The sequence below is a fragment of the Chaetodon trifascialis genome, chromosome 3 (assembly GCF_039877785.1).
Source record: "Chaetodon trifascialis isolate fChaTrf1 chromosome 3, fChaTrf1.hap1, whole genome shotgun sequence".
Taxonomy (NCBI): domain Eukaryota; kingdom Metazoa; phylum Chordata; class Actinopteri; order Chaetodontiformes; family Chaetodontidae; genus Chaetodon; species Chaetodon trifascialis.
Window position 1 is genome coordinate 10,922,466 of NC_092058.1, and position 22,092 is coordinate 10,944,557.

General features: G+C 42.5%; 2 protein-coding genes across 3 annotated transcripts; one reads left to right on the forward strand and one right to left on the reverse strand.

The window, feature by feature from the left end:
* Nucleotides 1-124: 124 nt before the first annotated feature.
* mars1 (methionyl-tRNA synthetase 1) lies at nt 125-15,993 on the forward strand. 2 transcript variants are annotated; one of them, XM_070958543.1, is made up of 22 exons: nt 125-384; nt 1,904-1,994; nt 2,499-2,577; nt 2,851-2,982; nt 3,743-3,818; nt 4,063-4,247; nt 5,334-5,443; nt 5,734-5,850; nt 6,077-6,280; nt 7,532-7,733; nt 8,361-8,435; nt 8,696-8,866; nt 9,435-9,530; nt 10,258-10,375; nt 10,577-10,790; nt 12,192-12,323; nt 12,598-12,702; nt 12,929-13,124; nt 13,826-13,897; nt 14,187-14,213; nt 14,497-14,631; nt 15,258-15,993. In XM_070958543.1, exons 1-22 carry the CDS (start codon nt 282-284, stop codon nt 15,405-15,407), a joined length of 2,790 nt encoding a protein of 929 aa, XP_070814644.1. In that variant the 5' UTR covers nt 125-281; the 3' UTR covers nt 15,408-15,993. The 2 variants fall into 2 exon arrangements, with proteins under 2 accessions (XP_070814644.1, XP_070814645.1); XM_070958544.1 differs by lacking the exon at nt 14,187-14,213.
* Nucleotides 15,994-15,996: 3 nt separating this feature from the next.
* Nucleotides 15,997-20,363, reverse strand: ddit3 (DNA-damage-inducible transcript 3). Its single transcript, XM_070958545.1, has 4 exons — nt 20,194-20,363; nt 18,677-18,738; nt 17,988-18,196; nt 15,997-17,788 (listed from the first exon to the last, which is right to left on the reverse strand). The coding sequence occupies exons 3-4, from the start codon at nt 18,141-18,143 to the stop codon at nt 17,003-17,005; spliced, it is 942 nt and encodes a 313-aa protein (XP_070814646.1). The 5' UTR covers nt 18,144-18,196; nt 18,677-18,738; nt 20,194-20,363; the 3' UTR covers nt 15,997-17,002.
* Between the last annotated feature and the right edge of the window lie 1,729 nt (nt 20,364-22,092).

Here is a 22,092-nt window from a genome sequence, read left to right on the forward strand (position 1 = left end):
CGAATCTCATGGATGTCTCATATGACGCCCTCTGAAAAGGTTTATGGGAGATGTAGTGCATTTGATAGACAGCTGCCGTTTCTATGAATGACATAAACACCGCCCTAAAACTACAACCCCGCCATTTGTGACATGACGAGCGCCGCTTGCATCAGCGTGTGGTCGGCACACACTGGCAAACTTTCTACCAGCAGCTTCTTGTCTTGTTTAAAAGTCAAGATATTGCTGCTATTGAAGTAAGTCGTCTGTCCCTACATAGCGGAGTAGCTACCAACGGCCAAATGAAGCTCTTCGTCAGTGAAGGCAACCCCCATTGCCTGAAGGTGTTAGCCTCTTTAGAAGTGACTGGAGTTCAGTGTGACGTTCAGTATGTCAACCACGAAGGTAAGAAAGCATGGTTAGCTTAACGTTAGTCTGTGAGTCTACGAGCTATAAAGAATAATAACAGCTACTGTTTGCTAAAAGCGGAAGTGGCAAGTCCTTATATGTGTTTTTGTCAAGTTTGAGCAGAGTTTGTGGTGTAACCGACGGTTGCAGCTGTTATATAGCAAGCTAGCTCTCGTCCTGTTCAAGTGATTACTGTCTGTTAGTGTCAGTCACCTGTGAATGGAGTGAACAGCCCACCTGTATCTGCATCCAGGAAGCAGCTAGAAAACTCTCTCACTGCACATCACTGCTTTGTTTGTCTTTTGGTACTCTTTGTGTAGCTTCATGTAGCCTTTGTTCAGCAGTGCATAGCTTCAGGTGTTACTGTACCTGTGCAGTAAAGCTCTCTATAGCTACACCTTTCATGCCTGGAACAGTCCGTATTTACTTGGATTGGTTTACATTGTACAGTGGTAGGGCTGTGTTATACTGACACAACCAAATGTTTTGTAGAGTTTGTTATACCATATTTGTCACAAATCATTGTCATTGTGTCTGGATGCAGAACAAAATCTGACCTGGCATACAGTCTTAGGCTGTTAATCCTGCTAGGCAAGCCAGGCTGCACCCAAGGAAATACTTGATTAGATAAGGACATGAAAACTTAGAAACAAAAGAGAGAGAGATTACTGCATATGCTCATGCTACTGTGACTCAGGGTATTAATCATTAGATGCATCGTTAAACCAAGGTCATCCACATGCTGCTGTGCAAAGGAAATAGACTCTAAAGTGATACAGCCCAGCTTCAGGGTTACAGTCTGACTGTCTCAGACATGTGAGGGAGGCTTCGCTCCCAGTCCCAGATGAGTGCTAGTCCTCCTTGAGACCTGGATCACAGAGCTGAGTAATCAAGACCATCTGGCTTACAGCCAGTCCTGAGATAACACCTCTGGATTTGGCTATCTGTCAATTGATTCATTCAAAGTCCGAAATATTGCACATTTATTAAGGCTAATGTAATAAAAAATGAAAGTGTTATTATGGCTGTATTCGATCCCAGAGCCATAATAACACAACAAGTTGCACTGGCAAATGTGAAGCCAAGACATCAGTAATGGTTCAGTATCAGAATCCCCTCCTGTTGTCATCTGCCCTGAGTCCTGATAAATTCCAGATTAAGAAGATCAAATCCTTGACCTTTCACTTGACCTCTGTGATCTTGATAGATCAATCTAGTAACTTCACTGATAAGCATGGAGCCGGAAAATTTGATCAAAGGATTATCCCTGAATTATTGAAGCGTTTGATGAGTCTTGTGTTATTAGTTCTTCTTGAAGATCTATCTCTCTAAAGACACGGGCATTAGAAAGAGGAGTTACAGTTTGAAACAACATGTTTCAACCAGGTGAAGAATCTAGTCTAGCTAGTCTATTAAAAATAATCATCTGGATAATAATCTTGTCAGCTGTTGTGTGCGTTTCATTTGGTGTTGTCTGAACAAGCGTATTGCTTTTTCTTTCTCCACCCCCTCTCAGAGAAAGTGGTGCCCCACCTCAGCCGTCCAACCTTGCCAGCCCTGCTCCTGCCTAATGGACTGCACCTTTTCAGCTCCAATGCCATCTGCCGGTCAGTACATTATAGTCTGTCTTGCTTCTACTTTTATGAATGCCATTGCCAAGTTGGCACGAATACAAAGGCTATTAATCACTGCCTCTAGATATCTTTTCACATGTCCAAAATGGTGAAGGGCCAGTTCAACAGCAAAATATATTTTCACTTATCTCAGTCGTTATCTAGACGTGCGGGTAGTTTCGGCTTAGGTTTTAATGCTGTGAGCCCAAAGACAAATAAAACCAAAACTATCTGCATGGCCAATAGGTAAATGTGTTTAAAGGTAGATGAGAAAATCTGTTTTTGCAATATGTATTTGTGTATTTTAACATCAGTTTCAGCTTAACTCTGGCAATGATTACATGACAATAAAATTTTGAGGCACACTGTGACTAACTCTGAAAAGATGGAGCAGATTTGTGACATTTATCTATATTTTAGATGCGTGTGCTTGGTACATCAGAGAAAAAAAATGTTTGACAGGACTTCCTTCTGCTTCCCACTTTCTAACACCTTTAGGTACTTGTTTGAAGTAAGTGGACAAGACTCCAGTGAACTTTGCAATCAGTGGCTTGAATGGGAGGCCACAGACTTTCAGGTGAGTTTAACGTGAAAAGAGACTTTATTTCTTTTGTAATCTGTTGTACAAAACACCAAACCTCTGTAGAATGAAAAGCCAGAGATAAATCTTTGCTGCTAAACGATTAAAACTCATGCTGTCAAAAGAACAAACAGAAGACATCTATTAGTTTGCTCTGTAGGGTTTAAGGAAATGAATTGTTTAACCTCAGTCGTGCATGTTGGGTTTACGGCTTGATTAAATGTCATTCAATCAATTCTAATTAATCTCTGCTCTGTCTTATTTGTGCAGCCTGCACTGCTACAGGCCCTTCACATGGCAGTGCTGCAGGGAAAAGGATCAGAGGTCGCCGCGGTCCTCCAGGGGCCCCTAAACTACTTGGACCAAAGCTTGAGCAAGGGGAACACGCCATATTTAACTGGGGTACAGCAGAGTGTCTCTTGTTTACCTACTGCACTTCCTGTTTTTCAGTGTCCATTTAGTTGCTGCATTTAGAGGATAAAGACAAACACGGTCACTCAAACAAGGCCTTTTCCATCTAGACTATATAATATATGATGCAGTCAAAAGTTCATGATACCTTTGTGAAAGCTCAGCTGAGCTTAGCTGAGCTGAGCGTCTCCTCTGTGCCGCATCAGGCTCCTCCGGCAACATTTCTTTTTTTTTTTTCAGCTGCTGATGCTGAGCTAGTGATGCATTTTTGAGTTAAAGCGATTTATCTGGGGAGGAGGTCCCTTATGTTGCAGATGTGCCTTAGTGTGGGTGGGTGAGGGGGGGAGATCAGTTCTCTGTGCTATTTGCAGCCCCTGTGGCAACAAGTCATCTGCGTCTGTCATATATTTCATGTGTACAGAAATATGTTTTGTTCAGTCTCTTGGTGATTGGCATGGCTTGGAGGAAGATTGTGGTGAGCGCACACAGTGAGGAGGTACACATAGTCCATGTCTACTGAGATGCAAGAACACAAAACAATCATGCTGAAAATAGTCTTCCACATGGTTGTTCTGTATGTATAAAGTCAGCAGGGGTCTGGTGGATCCTTCTTCTGCCTTGTTTAAGGCTTTCAAAATGACAAGCATTTAGGTTTTTGGTGGGGTGACAGGAAAGGACATATGGCTCTTTCAGGAAGAGTGCATGTAAGTTGCTTAGAAAAGGCCGTTCATTGCACTGTGCTGTGTTTCAGGAAGCCGTTTCAGTTGCTGATGTTGTTTTGTGGGCTGCGCTGTACCCCGTTTTATCTGACTCTTCACTAGCATTGGGTAAGCATTATCAAACTTTAAAATTCTTTATTGTTGAGCATGCCTAAATTTTCCATCCATTAATTAACTCTTCCTTTTTAATACGTCAACGTCTTCCCTAATTTCATGTAACATATTTCTCCCCTTTTTTTTTTTGCCTCTTACTAATCTTCTTTCTTTAAATTAATTTCAGATATTTTATTTCCAATTTCTTGTTGGCTATGCTCAAACAGTCCTTACCACAACCCTTCGCTTTCCTCTTCAGGTGAACGCAAGTCTGTGAAGACTTGGTTTGACCGTGGGGCTGTTATGCACAGTTTCCAGTCTGCTGCTCAGAAAGTGCTGCAGGGAAAAGGCCTGGAGGGCATGAAGAGCTACATGCAGAGGCAGCCTGCCCCTCGGAGCAGCCAACACAGAGACACAGAGCCATGCAACAGCAACCCTGCTGAGGTATCAGCCAGATCATCAGGATGACTATTAGGCTTAAAGCTTCCTTACTGAACCAAAAGCATTCGAAGGTGCTTCAGTGCCTAACTACACTTATGCTTATGCTTCAGGAAACGTGAGGTTTCCAGGAAATTGTATTGTCTTTTTTTTATTTGTATAGATTCAGGTAGTGTTGCACATGTCGTTTCCCACTGTCTGTCTTAACTTCACTGTCACTTTTTTTCCTGGGGGGAAAAAGTAAAAACATTCAAAGGGTTGCAAGGCTTGAATTCACCTCACTTAAGCTAAGCGGGGCTCTCTTGTAAAGCAGATGCAGTCTCCGTGTGAGAGTTAACCTGGCTCTGTGCCAGGATATAGAACGTGCAGGATGTAAAGGTTACGTCACCGTTTTCTTTATCCTCTATTTCTTTCTTGTGTGAGCATGGGAGGATTTGAACAGGTGCCAATCAAATATAGCAGCAGCCGTCATGGCTCCCAGTCAGAGGAAGTTGCAGAGTGTGTGTATCTCAGGTTGCTGATTGCTTTAGTTTCAGTGTTAGAGGTCAAAAGGCCAGGTGAAAGGGGTCAACAGCTGGGTGTATTTTTTGTCTTTTTGTTTTACGATAGTTAAGTATAGAGGGCGGCCGGTTCTTTACAAGGACTTATCTGCTAGAAAGAGAAAGACTTAAAAAATCCACTTACTGTATACAGTCTGAGTCTTTTGAGTTTATGCAATTGCACTAAACACAAGACCAACTTTGTGCATATACTGCAGTACCTCTTCTTATTTTTTGCTTGTTTAAAGTTCATGTTTAAATTGAACTAATTCTGATTTTCAGTTCACCGTGGTGTGTATCCAAAGCCGGCTCATTCGGAATAGTTAATGGAACAGCTAGTTTTGGCTTTTCACTGCTTTCAGTGGCAATAAACTTTTTATGTGTTGATCAAAATTTCCCAAATTTGAAGATTTGTCAAAGTGTCATTTGGAATTTTTGTCTCGTATTTGTTATATTTATCTAATTGAAGTTAATAACAGCAGGATTAGACCACAAATTTGCATTCATGGAGATTTCTAACCTGATGATTCTTTGCATCTAAATGTTTGTTTAGGGTGAGGAAGGTGAGCGTGTGTTTTCAGAGGAGGAGATGGAGGCAGCTGTTCTCACCTGGAGTAAAGGTTTGAACGCCTGCCCTGTGGCTGCAGACAGACAGCATCCCATGTGAGTAATTAAAAGTGCTGTGTCCCTCTGTGGTCACTGAACAGACACTCAGAGTGAGTTGCAGTGAATATGGATGCTGCAGTTTAGGTCATTATGTGACGTTATTAGGATAACATCACCTAAGATCATCTGTCCTGTGGGGCAGTCCCACAATCTACAATGTTACCCAGTGACCGTCATGTGCCTTCTCAAGAGAAGCAACCTGATTTTCTAAACTCCTGAAATTTGTCAAGCGATCATTTGACAGCAGAAGAGTAGAGATAGGCAGATCTCTTTTTTTTTTCTTTCAGTTTGCCACAGGAGGACAAGCGAAACCTGCTTGTGACCAGCGCCTTGCCATACGTCAACAATGTCCCCCACCTGGGCAACATCATCGGCTGCGTCCTCAGCGCTGACATCTTCTGCAGGTAGGATTTTAATCTCATAACTCATTTTTTCTGTCCACATAGGTGCCAAAATAAATCCTGAAAAACCCACAATTCACCAAGTAAAATTCTCTGTTGTTCACCATGTAACTCCCCACCGTCATCTCTCTCCATTTCTTCTCTACACCTATCTCCCTCACTTGGCATCCGTCTCTCTGAGCGCCTCTCGTGTCTTGCTGTACTGACTCTGTGCGTCTCCTCCTCTCAGGTACAGCCGTCTGCGAGGCTGGAACGTGCTGTTTGTGTGCGGCACAGACGAGTATGGCACAGCGACAGAGAACAAGGCCAGAGAGGAGGGTCTGACGCCGCAGCAGATCTGCGATAAGTACCACGTCATTCACTCCTCCATCTACAAGTGGTTCCAGATCGACTTTAACTTTTTCGGGAGAACCACCACCGAGAAGCAGACGGAGTAAGTGGAAGCAGCGAGGATGGTTGTAGTTGGCCTGTTTTGTAAAAATATCATCTGCTGTTATGTGAGCTTTTCGAGCCTGGTGCTCTCCTGGGTTGGGGGTTCTGATACTGCCCGGCTTTGGTACGTAAGGGCACGTTGCCATGTGATTACTGTACAATTACGCAACATAGGATTACTATAATCTTGCATTAGATACTGGTGTGGATGTCTAGCCCTCACAAGCATAAATTGTGCTTTACTTAATCTCAGATTATTGAACGTGATTGTAGAATGTAGGTTATTGCTTACATTTCTATGGTTTACCAAGTAAGAAAAAGAAATCCTATTAAAATATATTTGTTTTAAGTCCTTAGTTAAACACATTGTGTCTGGAGCTGCAGCTCTCATGTGTGACACCTGCCACCTATGAATTAGTCAAACACTGGTACAGCACGTGTTGACTAAGATGAGGGTTGTGTGTAAATCTAGATTTAAACAGTCCAGGAAAAAGACATTGGACGTTCTATAGTTAAATTATCCATGAAAATATTGATGAGTCTGGAGGTGACACAAATTCCTTCAAAGTTACACACTGTTGCTCTAAGGAATAACTGAAAAAATGAAAGCAATGGAGTGGGTGTGACTTCTTGTCAGTGTGCGTATGGATGAGGTAAATAAATGGAAAGATGGAGTTTTGATGGATTTATCTTACTTATGTGGAAATGGGATATAAAAGAGGAGAATTTAATTCTTGAGCTTATACATTACCAAGATAAAAACTCTTGTTTTGGGGCCTCTGCTTTGATAGAGTACAACATAAAAGGCATCAAACTCCATGCACCACAACTGTGTGCTTTGAAAAATGAAAACAGCCCACAGATTAAAGACTTTCGACTGGATTCATGAAAAGTGCTTTGGATGTTAGGTCTTACATTTTAGATTTACTATCCACCACCAAAGATTACGATCAGCTTTGTTTTTCTCATCAAATCAATAACACAAACGCGCTTCCCTTCATCTTCTTTCTCTAGTGTACTACTCTTTACCTATGATGCTGTATTGATCCATTACGTTTACATCATTTTCTAGCCAAAAGGGAAGAGCAGTGTTAGAATGGGGTCAGGATTTAATGACGTGTTGCTTCCCGCATGACACAATCATCAGTGTGTTCGCACACCTTTCATTCAGGTCAAAAAACTGCTTCTCCTTGCACCTCAGGCACAACCCCTGATGTGTCTTTCAACCACCTTTGTCCTCTGTTTCTTCCAGGATAGCCCAGGATATTTTCTGGCGACTCCACCAGCGCGGTTTCCTGGTGGAGGACACGGTGGAGCAGCTGCGTTGTGAAAACTGCAAGTGCTTCCTCGCCGACCGCTTCGTAGAAGGCACCTGCCCCCACTGCAGCTACTCAGAAGCTCGTGGTGACCAGTGTGACAAGTGTGGGCGGCTCATCAATGCTGTGGAGCTCAGGGTGAGATGGGAGGCGCATGTTGATGATAAAAAGCATAAAGTGGATGATCATGATGAATCTGTGCGGATTACTTCCATTAATTGAAGATTAGATAAAGAATTTAGCCGCAGCAATTGCATAACGTCTTTATTCTTCTTTGTTAATATACATATGTTGAAGACAAACAATGCATCCACTTCCTACTTTTCCTTACAACATTTTTTCATCCACTTCATTTATTGACTTCCTACATTTCCCAGACTGACTTTCTGGACAATGAGTGTGACATATGGGAACATAAATATATATAAACGAGGACTATGATGGCAGCTTCACCATGTATTAAAAATAGATAATTTACTGAAGCAGCAGTGCATGTATGGTCTGTTTGGGCTGCTGTGCCTCTTTTACTACATGAATTTTTCACTTTGTGACAGTGAATCTAGAAACAAAGACTTTCTCTTCTAATAAGAGACTCTGAAACTGCAACCTTTCAAATGCTGTTAGTGTAGCATTGTTGCTGCACAGAAACTTTTGAAATTGCTCTCACGGAGGTAAAAATACTGCTATATATTGCAGATTCAGGTAAAAATCGGGTTAAATTTAGCCTAACCAGTGTTGATCATTGCTGATGGCTGTCCCCTCCAGGAACCCCAGTGTAAGGTCTGCAGGCAGACTCCAGTCATCCGCTCCTCCAAACATCTTTTCCTGGACCTGCCAAAGGTATGCTTTTCACACTGCACAGTAATGGCCTGACAGTTTAGACGGTTCTTTTTTGGCCACAGGGATTGAGACAGAGCTGGCCTGTTTAGAAAGTAAAAGCATAAAGTTGAATTTAAAGTCAAACAGCTTGTGCATGGGAGTTATCCCTGTGGTACTTTTATTGTTTACACATCTTCACTCATTCCAGAGCTGTGGTTTGGAGTTAAGACATTCGCTTGTTTTTGTCAGCATTTCCATTACCCCTCCTTTCGCTCATGCAGCTTGAGACTCAGTTGGAGCAGTGGCTGGACAAGTCAACCAGCACAGGAGACTGGACAGCAAATGCCAAACAGATCACTCGCTCCTGGCTGAGAGATGGACTCAAACCTCGCTGCATTACCAGGGACCTGAAGTGGGGAACGCCAGTACCTCATCCTGACTTCCAAGACAAGGTCTGCTATTGTTGCCTGAGTTTTTCATCTAAAAACATTGCTGTTTAAGAGCATTTGTTTATTGTTTATTACACAGCACAAAAGATGCACACACCATTCCTGGTTTTTCCTCATTTATTTAAGTATAATAAAGCCCCACGGCTGAGCTAAAGTACCTGCTGAGGAGATAACGAATGCAAACACTTAATATCTAAGGTCAGGTTCCTAATTAAACATTGAAAATTACTGTGCACTTCATTAGCTGTTTCCAAATGCTGCAGTGACTGATGATACCGCAGTGCTCTCTAATAGCACTTTTGTGATTCACTAGGAGGCTCTCTAGGTCTGACTTGTCTAAACATGTCAGAACACGGAAGACTTCTTTTAGCACATACCTCTAAGACATTCTCCAAACACTAATGCATAAGGAAAGTTATTAAAATCAACATTTGTATCCAGGTCATTTTTTCATTTCTCAAACTCTGTGTCCTTTGTAGTGTGATTCACGCGATCCTGAATTCATTTCTGTAGCGCAAAGCAATGCAAAAATTGCATCCTTCATCACTCACGCCTCTTGCTTCCTCTGTAGGTGTTCTACGTGTGGTTTGACGCCCCCATTGGTTATCTGTCCATTACCGCCAACTACACCGACAAATGGGAAAAGTGGTGGAAGAATCCTCATCAGGTAACCCACCGCGATGCACGTGTTGTCAGAATTTATGAGCCGAGCAGAGTGCTGATGCACGAGCTTGGCACAGATTTTGTCCTCTTTACAACACAGAATGGGTCTGATTGCTTTTTTCATTGCCCCATCTGGTCTTTTGCACTCTCCATTAGAACACAGTGTAATTCCTAGCCCCATATAACCCTCTTGTGAAACAGATGAAGACATAACCTCTTAGATTGTGAATGAATTGCACATTCAGTTGAGTACCCACAGCTACAGTGCACGCACAGTATAATGTGTAGAAGGCAATATAGGCCCACTTCTAGATTCCTCCCCTCTGAGATTAAAGTCTTGGCATCATTTGTCCACAAGAGATTTCTTGATTTTTGCTGTTCATGATGCTGTCATCAGCTTTAGGGGAATTATTTGACACATGGTAGTGAGCTAGCTCATTCATTTACATTTGGACTTAAACTGCTACTGCTCCTTTAAAGTTCTTATAAAATGACTCAAACCCCTATAGGTAAAACAAGCTGACATATCTTCTTCACTCGCTCTGACTCATCTCATCTCCACCTAAAACCCCGGGATTGAGCTCCTGTAATGTGTGTGTGATGGCCTGTATTTGCGCACACAGAGAGGTGGGGGTCGGGGAGAGCTGATAAGACCTCTTTGAACCGGATGATCTCACGATGATCTAATATGATGTCATCCTAACGGTGCAGTGTTGTGTCTCTGCCATCAGGTGGAGCTGTACAACTTCATGGCCAAAGACAATGTGCCATTCCACAGTGTGGTGTTTCCCTGCTCTCTACTGGGAGCTCAGGACAACTACACTCTGGTCAGCCACCTCATTGCCACTGGTAAGACTGACTGATTGACTGGTTGGTTAATTATTTGTATGTAGTATTATTAAACTAACTGCCCTTAAAATGCTTTTAAAAATACTCTAATGGCACATTCACTCTTTGGCAGTTAAGCAACTGCCAAAGAGTGAATGTGCCATTCATTCTGGAAATGAGGGCTCAGCTTTGACAGTAACTCACGCTGTAACTCCCCCACAGAGTATCTGAATTACGAGGACACTAAGTTCTCCAAGAGCCGAGGCGTGGGTGTGTTTGGAGACATGGCCAAGGACACGGGCATCCCGTCTGACGTGTGGCGGTTCTACCTCCTGTACGTGCGACCAGAGGGACAGGATTCAGTCTTCTCCTGGTCTGACATGGCTGTGAAAAACAACTCTGAGCTGCTCAACAACTTGGGCAACTTCATCAACAGGTTGGTAGACTTCAGATTTGCTCCATGACCCCAACAAGGTGACCTGCACCAGTTTTCTCATGACTTTGTGTTACTCGTTTTTTCTACTTCAATTGTTTTGATCAGTTGAGATCAGTCACCAGCTAAATATCAAAAATGGGGCAATCCAACTCAAGTTGTCCACATTTTAGTACATAATAAGTTTCACTCAAAAAGTAAACACGCAGCAAAACTGTCATCCAGTCCAATTAACAACTAAGTTTTCGCATTGTTGTACTCGTTGAAAAAAAGTCTGTTAGAGCAGTAACTATTACAAGAGGCTCACCCTAGTTTTCTAAATTTGTTTGGGATGGCGTAATTTAGCCCCAATTACATCGCCTCAAATGATTTTTAAAAGATCGGGGTTAAATCCCACATCAAAGATTTTTCTCCGCAGCTTTTTTCCAAAGTACCTTGATCTTCAAAATTGGTCTCGGGCAGCAACGTTAATGCCTAATTGGCTCAAAAATATCTTGTAGATTGCATCCAGCCTAAGGTGTTGGAGGTGGAAAGTATTCTGCTTCAGAAAAGAAATTCTGTCCTTGCCTGGATCCAGTTGCTAAATCACTGCATCATTAGCGACACTGTGTCCATCTTATGCAGCTTTTTCAAATTCATAACTGATTCGGGGCGGTGATGCTCCAGCTAATTGCTGTTCAGTTGAAACGTTGACTCTTGAGAATTTCACAAATAATCAGCTTGACAAACAGAAATGGGTAAATCCCTTCTTAATTTTTTACCAGCAGCATATATTACTGTATTGATTTGGATGATTCAGTTATTATAACAATGAGAATATTGTTCTTTATTTTCCCAAGATGAAAAAAACCCCTCAGGGCTCATCAGTTTGACTAATTGAAAGACTTATACAAATTAAGCATGCAGGTCACACAAAGTTCATGCTCACACATCAGAGTCACAGCTCATTGTAAATGTGACGGTTACGTCAAAGCGTTTTGGTTTGGCAGACCCTACACAGAAGCCGAGTGATGTGTAGAATATAGAACGGTCTGTTGCATCAGACGTGACAGAGACCTTCTCGCTCTGAACGTCCCCCCGATGTACACATCATTTAAACTCATAGAAAAAATGCTTCCATGCACAGCTACAGCACAGAGGCGATGAAGGAGCTGTGAGGAGGCTCAGTGCAGCACACTGTTGTTAGTTTACGCTAGCAGAGCACTGTATTACATCTGGAAACAAAATCTATAATTTATAAACAATTAGCAAGTCAAGCAATGTGCCCTTCTCTCATTATGCTCCCCCTCTTTCACGGTTTTTCTCTCGCTGCCTTTCTCTCCACATTTTTTCCTGACCCCCATTTATTTATTATTTTTTTCCTTATCTGTCTCATTAAAACCCCCATCTCGCTCTCTCCTCCAGAGCTGGCATGTTTGTCACCAGGTTCTTTGAGGGCTGTGTGCCTGCGATGGAGCTACAGCAGGAAGATAAGAAGCTCCTGGCTCTGGTGGGCTGGGAGCTGCAGCAGTACATCCAGCTCTTGGACAAAGTCAAGTAAGACTGTTCACATACCTGTCAAAAGGCTGATGATGGACAGAAATTTATCGATTCAATTCAAATGACTGATAAGAAGTAAAATTCTTTGATAAGTGCAATTCAGGGATTTCAAATGAATAAATTTAATAATGTACATGTAAATTCTCAGTGCAGTTGCTACTCCTAGATTGGCAGTTGCATCTTGAGATGCATCTGGACACAGACATAATGGCTTGTGGTCATTTAGTTGTGCTCTGCCACAATCAAATTCTCTCTGAAATGTTTCCACCAGAATCCGCGATGCTCTGAAACACATCCTCAACATCTCTCGCCATGGCAACCAGTACATTCAGGTCAATGAACCCTGGAAGAAGATCAAGGGAGAAGACGCAGAAAGGTGAGGCGGCCTTGACCAGCTTAATGCTGCAACTCTGTAGTTTAATGCAAAGGAGGTGGATCTGTGTAGAACTCTGTCAGCTGTGACTCAGATGTTGTTTTATATACAGAGTTCTTTTGATTTAAATTAGTGGAGCAGTAATTACGATCTAATTCCTGTGCATTGTGAGATGAACCAGAACATTTAAATCCATGATGCGACTGACCGAGCCGTTTCTCCCGTTCAGGCAGCGTGCGGGCACAGTGACCGGCGTGTCCGTGAACATCGCCTGCTTGCTCTCAGTGATGCTGTTGCCGTACATGCCAACGGTCAGCCAAACCATCAGGGATCAACTCAACGCCCCTCAGTCTTGCGTCAACACCATGTTGCAAGGCACTGGCACCTTTGTGTGCGCCCTGAGCGCCGGCCACCGCATCGGCACCGTGAGTACAACCTGAGAAAGCACACACACAGTTCACACATGTGCAGACACACAAACCTGTGGAGCCTCCTGTGTGTTGATGCCGGGTGATACAATGAGGATGCAACAGTCTGTCGACATTTCAGTGCTCTGAAGGACATTGTAGTCATGTTGGCACTCACACACACATACACACACACACACACACACACACATTTAAGAATAATAGCCTAGACGGTGTTTCGCGGCTTCAGCCTTTCGAACAACAAGTTTCTCTCAGGCCACTTGTCCCTTCAGGCCTAATTGTGGTGACCTGTGTCTGCAGCAGCCTGCCAATGCCGCATTCAGTCTCCAAGGCTATCATGATTCGTGGCTGTGGTCTCCGGGCAAGGAGCAGCAGACAACACTATTCTAATGTCGCAACCATGCACCATACACGCCGCTCATGTGCACGCAACTTCGCTGACAAATCACGCCTTTTGTCATTACTGCGTTGAAGAGTGGCAATCACGATCGAAACTGTGCAAATTTCTCATGCAGTTATCTACTTACTTACTTGCATAATCCTCTTTGTTCAAAGACGAGCACAGAGCCTCCAGGTTAAATCTTCCAGCTACACTGGCCTTGGGCTGGATCCACAATCCCAAGTTTTATAAATATCCTTGAATATGTTTTTATGAATTTCTACCTTTTGTTCCATTTGTCAACCCGTTTTATTCCCAGGTCAGTCCGTTGTTCCAGAAACTGGAGGTGGACCAGATTGAAGCTTTGAAGAAGAGATTTGGCGGACAGCAGGTATTTGATGTTTATGATGCCTAATGGTGTGTGCATTAGTTAAGTCAGGTCTTGTGGTAATATAGGTTGACTATTTATGAATAATGAAGTGAGAAAGAATTGATCATGCATAGCCGTTCACAGGCTGTCTCTCAGACTGCTGTCATGAATAAGAATTTGTACTTAAGACTGTCTTTTAAAACATGATGCAGAGCAAACACACTGTTTAAATTATGCATTAAGCATCCATCATATACAGTAGATAAAAATAATCCCTCTCTAAACCTTCTTCTCAACCGCCTGCTTCTAGCCTGAAGACGAACCACCTAAAAAGAAGGTATTGAGCGGTGTTTGCGCGTGAAGAGTCACACCGTTGTGTCAATGTTGATTAGCGCACGCCTTCACTAACACGAGCACCTCATCTAATGTTTTTAATTTTGTCTCATCCCCGTGTGTCCGGTGTGATTCACTGTCCATTCACACTTCCTGACTCATAAAATCCCATCGACGTTTTGAGTGATGAGTGTTATTGTCTGAAATGAAGGAAGTAATCTCTAGAAATAATAACCTTCAAAACGCCTCAAATTCAGACATTGTCATGTGTCTGTTTCCTCCCTCAGACGACGGCTCAGAGCGCTGCCAGCGCTCAGCCTGCCGCTGTGCCAGCTCCTGCTGCTGCTGCTGCTGAGGTGGCGACGGTGAACGAGGTGGACCCGGAGAAAGCCAAGCAGCTCACAGAAGCTGTGGCTGAGCAGGTGAGGTCGCTGCCTAGTGGCAAGTAGTGTTGAGCTACCATCCGTAAACCCAGTTCTTACATTTTTGGACATGCTGGAATCAAGCATCCATTAATTTGGACGGATTTTGTTTTTCAGTAAGATCATTTTAATTACATTATTTTGTCTGTAGCATGGTCCTCTTCTAACAGCAATAACAAAACGGATGCCGTCTTTCGTAAGGAATGAAAACGGTCTCCAAAAATCAAATCATGCACGCGACAAAGCGCTGGCCGCTAAAATAAAAGACGCCTAATTTTAAAAGCTACAATTAACAGAGATACTATTTAATAGTATGAAAATTATCAGCCACTCGATTATTTCATCAAAATTGTTCTGCAAATTTCATTTTTTGAATTTTACATTATACTTAGTACTATAAGTGCGCGGTTACATTTTTTTAATTCTCAATATTTCCGAGCTCAGACGGACGCGTATGATTTAAAATTAAAAAAAATAAAAAATCAGAAATTGCCGCTTTAGTAAATTGCGTACTATTTGATAAGAAAGCTGCCAACCGCTATCTGACCGTATAAGCTGAAATGTTTAATCAAAGACAAATGCGAGCGTGAGAAATCTATTGAAACCTGTCATTTTATCTCTCACAGGGCGAGAAGGTGCGAGCCCTCAAAGCCCAGAAGGCGGAGAAGGCCGTGATCACAGCAGAGGTCTCCATACTGCTGGACCTGAAGAAACAGCTGGCTCTGGCTGAGGGGAAGAGCCCTGAACCTGCACCTCAGAAGGGCAAGAAGAAGTGAGACAGACAAAAAGTGAAAGCAAAACGATGGAGGTTTGTAAGAGGGAGGGAAGAGTAGAATGGTTTGAGGTATGATAGTGGAGAATGGGAACAAGATGTACACTAAGAGAGATGAGGGTATTAGCTTAAGGCAAAGCCGTGACAGGATCTAAGACAATGTGGTATTGGCACTGAGGACTAATGAAATGCTGGATAGGCCGACGGGGAAACGAAAACAGACAAAGAGAGAGTCAAATGAATACAGCTACAGAATGGAGGGATTTTTCCAAATCCCTACACCAAAAGAAACTGATTTTATACTCTCCCTGTGATAAAGTCAGCATACGATATTAGCGTTGGAAGGTGTGTTGCATTTAAAGATGTTTTTTATATCCTCTGGAAAATTGTGTTTGCCATTTGCTGCAAACACCTATTTAAAATCCACAAAATTAAGTGATTAAGTTCAGCTAAAAATTGTTCTCTTCTCCTCCCCCCCTCTCAGTGTCCTCTGGTTTACACCATTTTATACTAAACAAATAAATAAAAAAAATCATTCATACACAGATCATTAAAAAGGAAAACCAATAAACATTACAATGACACAAAAAGTTGGCACATTTTTTCTTTTATTGCAAATTTGGGATTACAATGAAGGATAAACTAAACGGTTACGTAAAATACATGTATTTGATGCCATCAGTGATAAAAGCCATGCATATTATTCTACGATTAACAATTTATGTGACTACAATGAGAAAAGAAAAGTGAATATGTTGGTATTTTACAGTACAAGCCATTACAGTACAATTGTGAATATATATTACAGTGGTATATAAAAATAGTAAATCAGGGTTAGAACAAGTTGTGGTAATTCTACCACAAATCCCCATATTGATAGAAAAGGTCAGCTTAGAAAGTATAGCCGGGTCCTACTTACTTTATCTAAATACACATACACACAAGCCATGAGTTATAAAAAAGTAAGAAAGGGTATGAATTCTCTCCCAAAAAACTCATTCTCTCATACTCACACTGCACAGGGCACTTTCAAACTTTTCCTGAGCTCCTAAACTCTCCACAAATTGGGGCAAATAATCTCTGCTAGCCGGATTGCAGCCCTTACCGTAGGAGTTACAATTATTGCAAAATGGTGGGAAGGGATGACAATGAAATGCACTCTCTGAATTAATTTCCTTTCTGTCCAACATACAGATCATCAGATGCTCCTAACTGTTATTTGTGCCATCCTATTTGGTGGAACTTAAGAGTTAGGCATCCTTTAAAATGACAAACATTCATCGAATCCACTGCATCGTTTGCACTTAGAGCTGTCTGTTCTTCCCTTTCCTTTATACATGCTGTGTCTTTTTGTCTGCCGCAATGCTGTTGCAGCCCCTTCTCTCTGTGCCTTTTCTTGTCTTGACTTTCATCACTTTCCTGCTTCTTGCCATCTTAAGCTCTCGGGCTTTTCCAAAAAACCATCTTGCTTATGAAATATCTTTGGTTTCCATCTGTCTCAGAGGCATTTCATGACCACCTTGTTACACCTTTCCCCACCACTGCTTATTCCAATTCTGCAGGACCTGTCAACTTTAATTCCTGTCTTTCATTCTTCCCTCATTTCCTGGTGTTGACTAATCTCTCTATCAGGGCTCTACGTGTCCTCTGCACCTCCTCTCCCAGCCTTTCAATCTCTGCTTTCAAACGCTCATTCTGCTCCGTCAGCTCCTGTACCTTCCTCTCGTTCTCCTGCTCTCTTTCTTTGCGACTCTTTTTGGCAGATGAGTAGGATGAGGATGTGCGTTGCGTGGAAGAGGTGAAGGAGGACAAGGCACCGTTGGCCCTCTCGCTGGTGGTCCTCTTGCGTTTTCCCAGCCGGGAGGACGGGTAGACAGAGGGGGAAGAGACAGGTGAGGAGGGAGAAGAACAATTTTGCGATGGTGACTGGGAGGCTGAGGAGGAGCAGGATGGAGAATCGGGGACACAGGGCAGTTCCTCCTCGCTGGCTGATGGAGATGCGGGATGGCCGTTAGTAGCCTGGTGGTGTTGATGATGGTGGTAGTAATAGCCGCCGTTGATCACCGCTCCGCTCGGATCCACCATTCCCACTCCTCCTTCACTCAGTAACTCGAAGAACTCAGGAGGCAGCAGATCACTGCCGCCTCCTGCCGAGCTCTCTCCACTTCTGCCACTCTCAGCCTCCACCCGACGCTCTTCTGCAACAGCTGGACTCATGCAGGAGGAGGAGGAAGATGAGGAGGATGATGATGAGGTGTGATGCAGAGGCTGGGTGTTGTGGATCTCCTCTGTTGCCCTCTGAACACCCTCGCCCCACGTCTGGCTTCCATCCGTCAGCCACGTCAGAGAACAACTCTCCAGAACATCCAGAAACTCCGGCTCCTTCTACAAACACAACACGGAAATGTCAGCGCCCGCCAACACATCTAAAGCATCACAGCAGAAAAACACTTCACATCACTGTGTGTTTTCATGAAACACTTCACAAATCTACAAAAAAGAAATATTAACGGAAATACAACCCGCTGAAAACACTCACACTCCTCATGGGTGTGATAGCCATTTCGCTCTTAAAGCTACTGACCTCGGTACATGTGGGGGCACGTGCCAGTTTTGCCCCTCCCGTGTCGGAGCCCAGAATATCCTGCAGGTCCTCATACCACGCCTCCAACTCTGCACCACACAACGGCCCCACGCCAGGGGGGTACGGCGGGGGCAGGTGTAGCCACTCGGCAGTCATCTCGCCAATCAGTCGCAACTCACAGATACTCGGCCACACGGTTCACACTGGACCTGAGAAGGTGGGGTGTCCGCCACACACAGGAGGGTTGGGAAAACAAGAAGGATAAAGGGAAAAAATGCAGAGCAGCAGCACGTTAGATGACTGACACATCACAAAAAGTCGTTCATGTTTTATCTCTATCATTCCGCAACTGGTTGAGTTGTGGTTTGTAGGTATGCAGGGATAAAAGATGGTGTATATCATTACTGAGAAGCCTTTATCTGTAGAATTACTTACACCGAGATAAAGAAAACTAGAACAAAGTACACCATATTGTGTAATCCACTTAACTGTGAAATGGAATAACAGTGACACTAAGTGAGGAAATGTCTGTACTGCACTAAAACTGCTGAATTTGAAGGTTCGAAATATGTATGAAACATTTCCATAACTCCACTTCAATGCAAAGTTAATCTTAAAATAAACGGAATTATTCAAAATCAACGTTACATGCAGCATTCAAACCGTCAAATATGAGAAGACCAATTTACCTTTAGAAAGTCTCTGTTAATCAAGTCTGCAGATTTGTTGGAGATAGATTGTCCCAACAATTCTGAAAGAAAAAAAGGATTTGATAGGTTAGTCTTAAATGATGTAGAAAATGTCTCTTCTGAGGGCCGAAATTTGCTGAGATTTCAGAACTGAAGTGATGATTTGCACAAATACAGAGCAAGAGAACAAAGGGTGCTTTTAAATGAAAATGTGAGGGCTGCTTCAGAAAATTCAGAAAAATCAAAATAATGATCAAACAAAATAAATTGTCAATAATTGTTTAAATGATCAACAGTGATGAAGAAAATAAAATCCCAGTCACTTAATTCTTGTAAACAAAGACCAAAATGTTCTCCACTGCGCCCCCTGCTTTCTACGGTCCTCAACACACGTTGGGTTTGATAAACAAGTGGTTAAAAACGACCAGTTAATCCTCATATTGATCTTTCTTGACCTGACAGTCAGGTCTGTTATTTTTATTAACTGCTTAAATCTGTAAAAATCCAAAATTACTGCACAAAAGCAATCAAAAATACTATGATGATTGTAGACAAAGCTTGTATCTGAATAATTTCCTATTAACAGAAATTTCAGCTTTTGCTCCTTTGATGTCAAAAATAGTAAAATAAAATGTAAATATTCCTACATAAATGTAACGTTGGCATGGCTGTGAATTACTCAATTAAAAAATGATGAAGAATAAATAAATGCTCTTTAACTTGAAGCCAAACGTTTAAGTCCCCGTGGTACCGCCATTACACAGGCATTAAAACTTTGGTTCAGTTAAATATAGCGTAGCAATTATTATTTTATTGCAACAATATTTAGTATTCACAGTGTAAATAATTTCGTCTTTAGTTGGGCGACATGTCCACTGTGAGCCAAGACAATTACGTCATGGAAATTCAAGTCCAGCAGGAGGAATGGGCGAAACAAAAGGAAATGTAGAGAGAGGAGCAGAGTGGGTCGGGAGAGAAACGACCAAACATTAAGAACATCCATTCATTCAGCGCTAAACATTTACTTTAAACGTGTTCGTCCAGAGTGCGAAAAACACGCACAGCTGTCAAAAATAAAAGCCGTGAACAGCCCCACCAGTGACTGTCAGACGTCACGCGGAGGAGGCTCGTGTCTGTCATACAGTTCAAATGACATGACACCTCAGAAATATCCAACTATTGGATTTAGCAGCTACAAAATTCACTAAATAATTTTTGAAACGTTTCGCACGCTTGTGCCGAAACCCCCAAACTTCCCAGCCTGAAGTCCGTATGAGCTCGACAACTTGTCAAACGCAGCCGACGACACATGAAAACAACTAGATGTACAGTGTGGTTGATTAAGACAACTGCTCTTCTAAAAATGGCACTGGGATATCTGCCATAAACCTGAATTATTTCTTCTTTCCAGGACACCAGACCACTTCAAGAGTGCGTTAAGTAGCCGTTACTCCCCAAAAGACTGAAAAACATCGACCAACTAATCGCTAAAACTACCGACAAGAAGCTCCACTTACCCTTTTTCTTCTATTCGCTCGCCTTCTCGACTGTCTTGAACTCGAATGTGGATATTTTAGTAAAAATTGGTGATTGCTCATGTTAACCATTGTTCAGTCTTGACGGCTGAATGTGATTTTTCGGAAACTCCCGGCGGTGTTTATATGGAGGGAGAGGCCAACCGAACTATGCATGGGAAGGTAGTTTCATCACAACCTAGCGGGGACGAGAGTGGCTGGCGTTTCAGCGGTCCAATCAGCGGAGTGGAGTTAAGATCTTTTCCTTGGCGACATCCAATAGAGTAACCCAAAATCAGCGCTGAGGCGGGGCTTAGGGTCGTCTCGGCTGGTTGTTCTCTCTCCAGCCCGTATAGTTTGTACGAGCAGCAATTGTGATGCAGTCATAAGACGGCCAGGACGAATTTGGGGCGTATGGGAGTCACATGAAAGGAATGATGCAATGCTTGGCAACCAATTTCTAGCTGGGGATAACACCAGCAGAATCAGAACATGTTTTATTAAACAGTGTTGGCTCTAACTAAAATCTAAAAATATACATATATGCATGGATATCTAATGTCGAAGAATTGTTTGTTTCCGGAACACAAAAGCCGAATCGGTTTTCTCACGAATTGTTTTATCGCAGTAGGAAAAAAAAAAGTCCGTTACGTGTCAACTGAGCGTTTATTGTTGATGTTTTCACTCACTGTTCTACTATCTGCTTGTTTTCACCTGACTTTTGACTGCAGGTGCGAGTCTAAAGTTTGTCGGTGTCACTGACATCACACACACCCCCTTCGCTCCAAAATCTACGAGGAAGAAAAAAAACGATCCTCCCCCTGAGAGACTCTTTCCTAACGGACCGCAGTCACTCTGGAGACAGATGTCTTTTATTTGCCAGGTATTTGTGATATGCCACAGTCCGGACGTTAAGCACACATGTCCAGCGGTGTCATATTCTCATTCATTTCATACCGCGCGCTCTGTCGCAGCTCCGCGAGATATCAAAACACACGGCGGCCGGCGGAGCGTCTGTGGCGCGAGCTGCTGCTGGGTGTGAACCAACAGCAGACTGTCCCCCTTCTCACTGTCCGCTCATATTTTCAGCTGTTAGTGATGGAATTCAGCAGAATTCTTCATTAGTCCGTGATTAAAAACTTTTATTAGACGTTGATGCACCTGATAAGTGTCTAATCTTTGTTACTTTATTGATTATTTCTGATTTATGTGGCTATTTTGACTATGAATGACCATAATGCAAGGTTGATTTTTACTAGAATAATATAGGCTGATACATCACACCCAAACAATACTTTCATGCTAGATTATAGCTGATAGTAACGCCTAAAAAAACACCACTGAGCAACGCAGACACCCTATGCAATATAGTGTTTATAACATCTATAGATATACAAAATGTAGGTCTCCATTAAAATGTTCCACCATTGTGTGATTCCCACTTACAGACCAACTTTAGTCCCTATGGTGTATATTTACATATAAATAGCCTATGAAAAGCTATATGATGGCTTTGTGATACCACAGGAGCGATGAAGTGACTGAGTATCATTGTTTTGTACAGAAAAGAATCACTATCGAAATGTCCGTTGTTCCATGTAAGAAGTGGCACTCACTGACTCACATCAGTCCATTTAATGTCACATTTACAGATATAAATATCCTATGAGAGGTGATATTGTCAAGTAAAGTCACTATTCAGACGGACATTTCAGCTATGTGACACCATAGATTTGATAAAGTCAACTTAACATTGATTTAAGACACACACACTAAAACTGCTTTATAAAAATGAAATTATATAATATGAGATCAGCACCACGCGGTTCAACAAGGTCACAAGGAGCCGCTCGCACACTGGTGGACGGTGACCATTCATAAGGTGAACAACAACAACAACAA

Bases quoted from the DNA above. Each gene is read 5' to 3' on its own strand.
- mars1 (XM_070958543.1), top strand. From the start codon at position 282: ATGAAGCTCTTCGTCAGTGAAGGCAACCCCCATTGCCTGAAGGTGTTA. The intron at 4,248-5,333 runs GTATCAGCCAGA...ATGTTTGTTTAG, and splicing joins GCAACAGCAACCCTGCTGAG to GGTGAGGAAGGTGAGCGTGT. The intron at 5,851-6,076 runs GTAGGATTTTAA...TCCTCCTCTCAG, and splicing joins AGCGCTGACATCTTCTGCAG to GTACAGCCGTCTGCGAGGCT.
- ddit3 (XM_070958545.1), bottom strand. From the start codon at position 18,143: ATGACTGCCGAGTGGCTACACCTGCCCCCGCCGTACCCCCCTGGCGTG. The intron at 17,789-17,987 runs GTCAGTAGCTTT...TTGTGTTTGTAG, and splicing joins GTGCCCCCACATGTACCGAG to AAGGAGCCGGAGTTTCTGGA.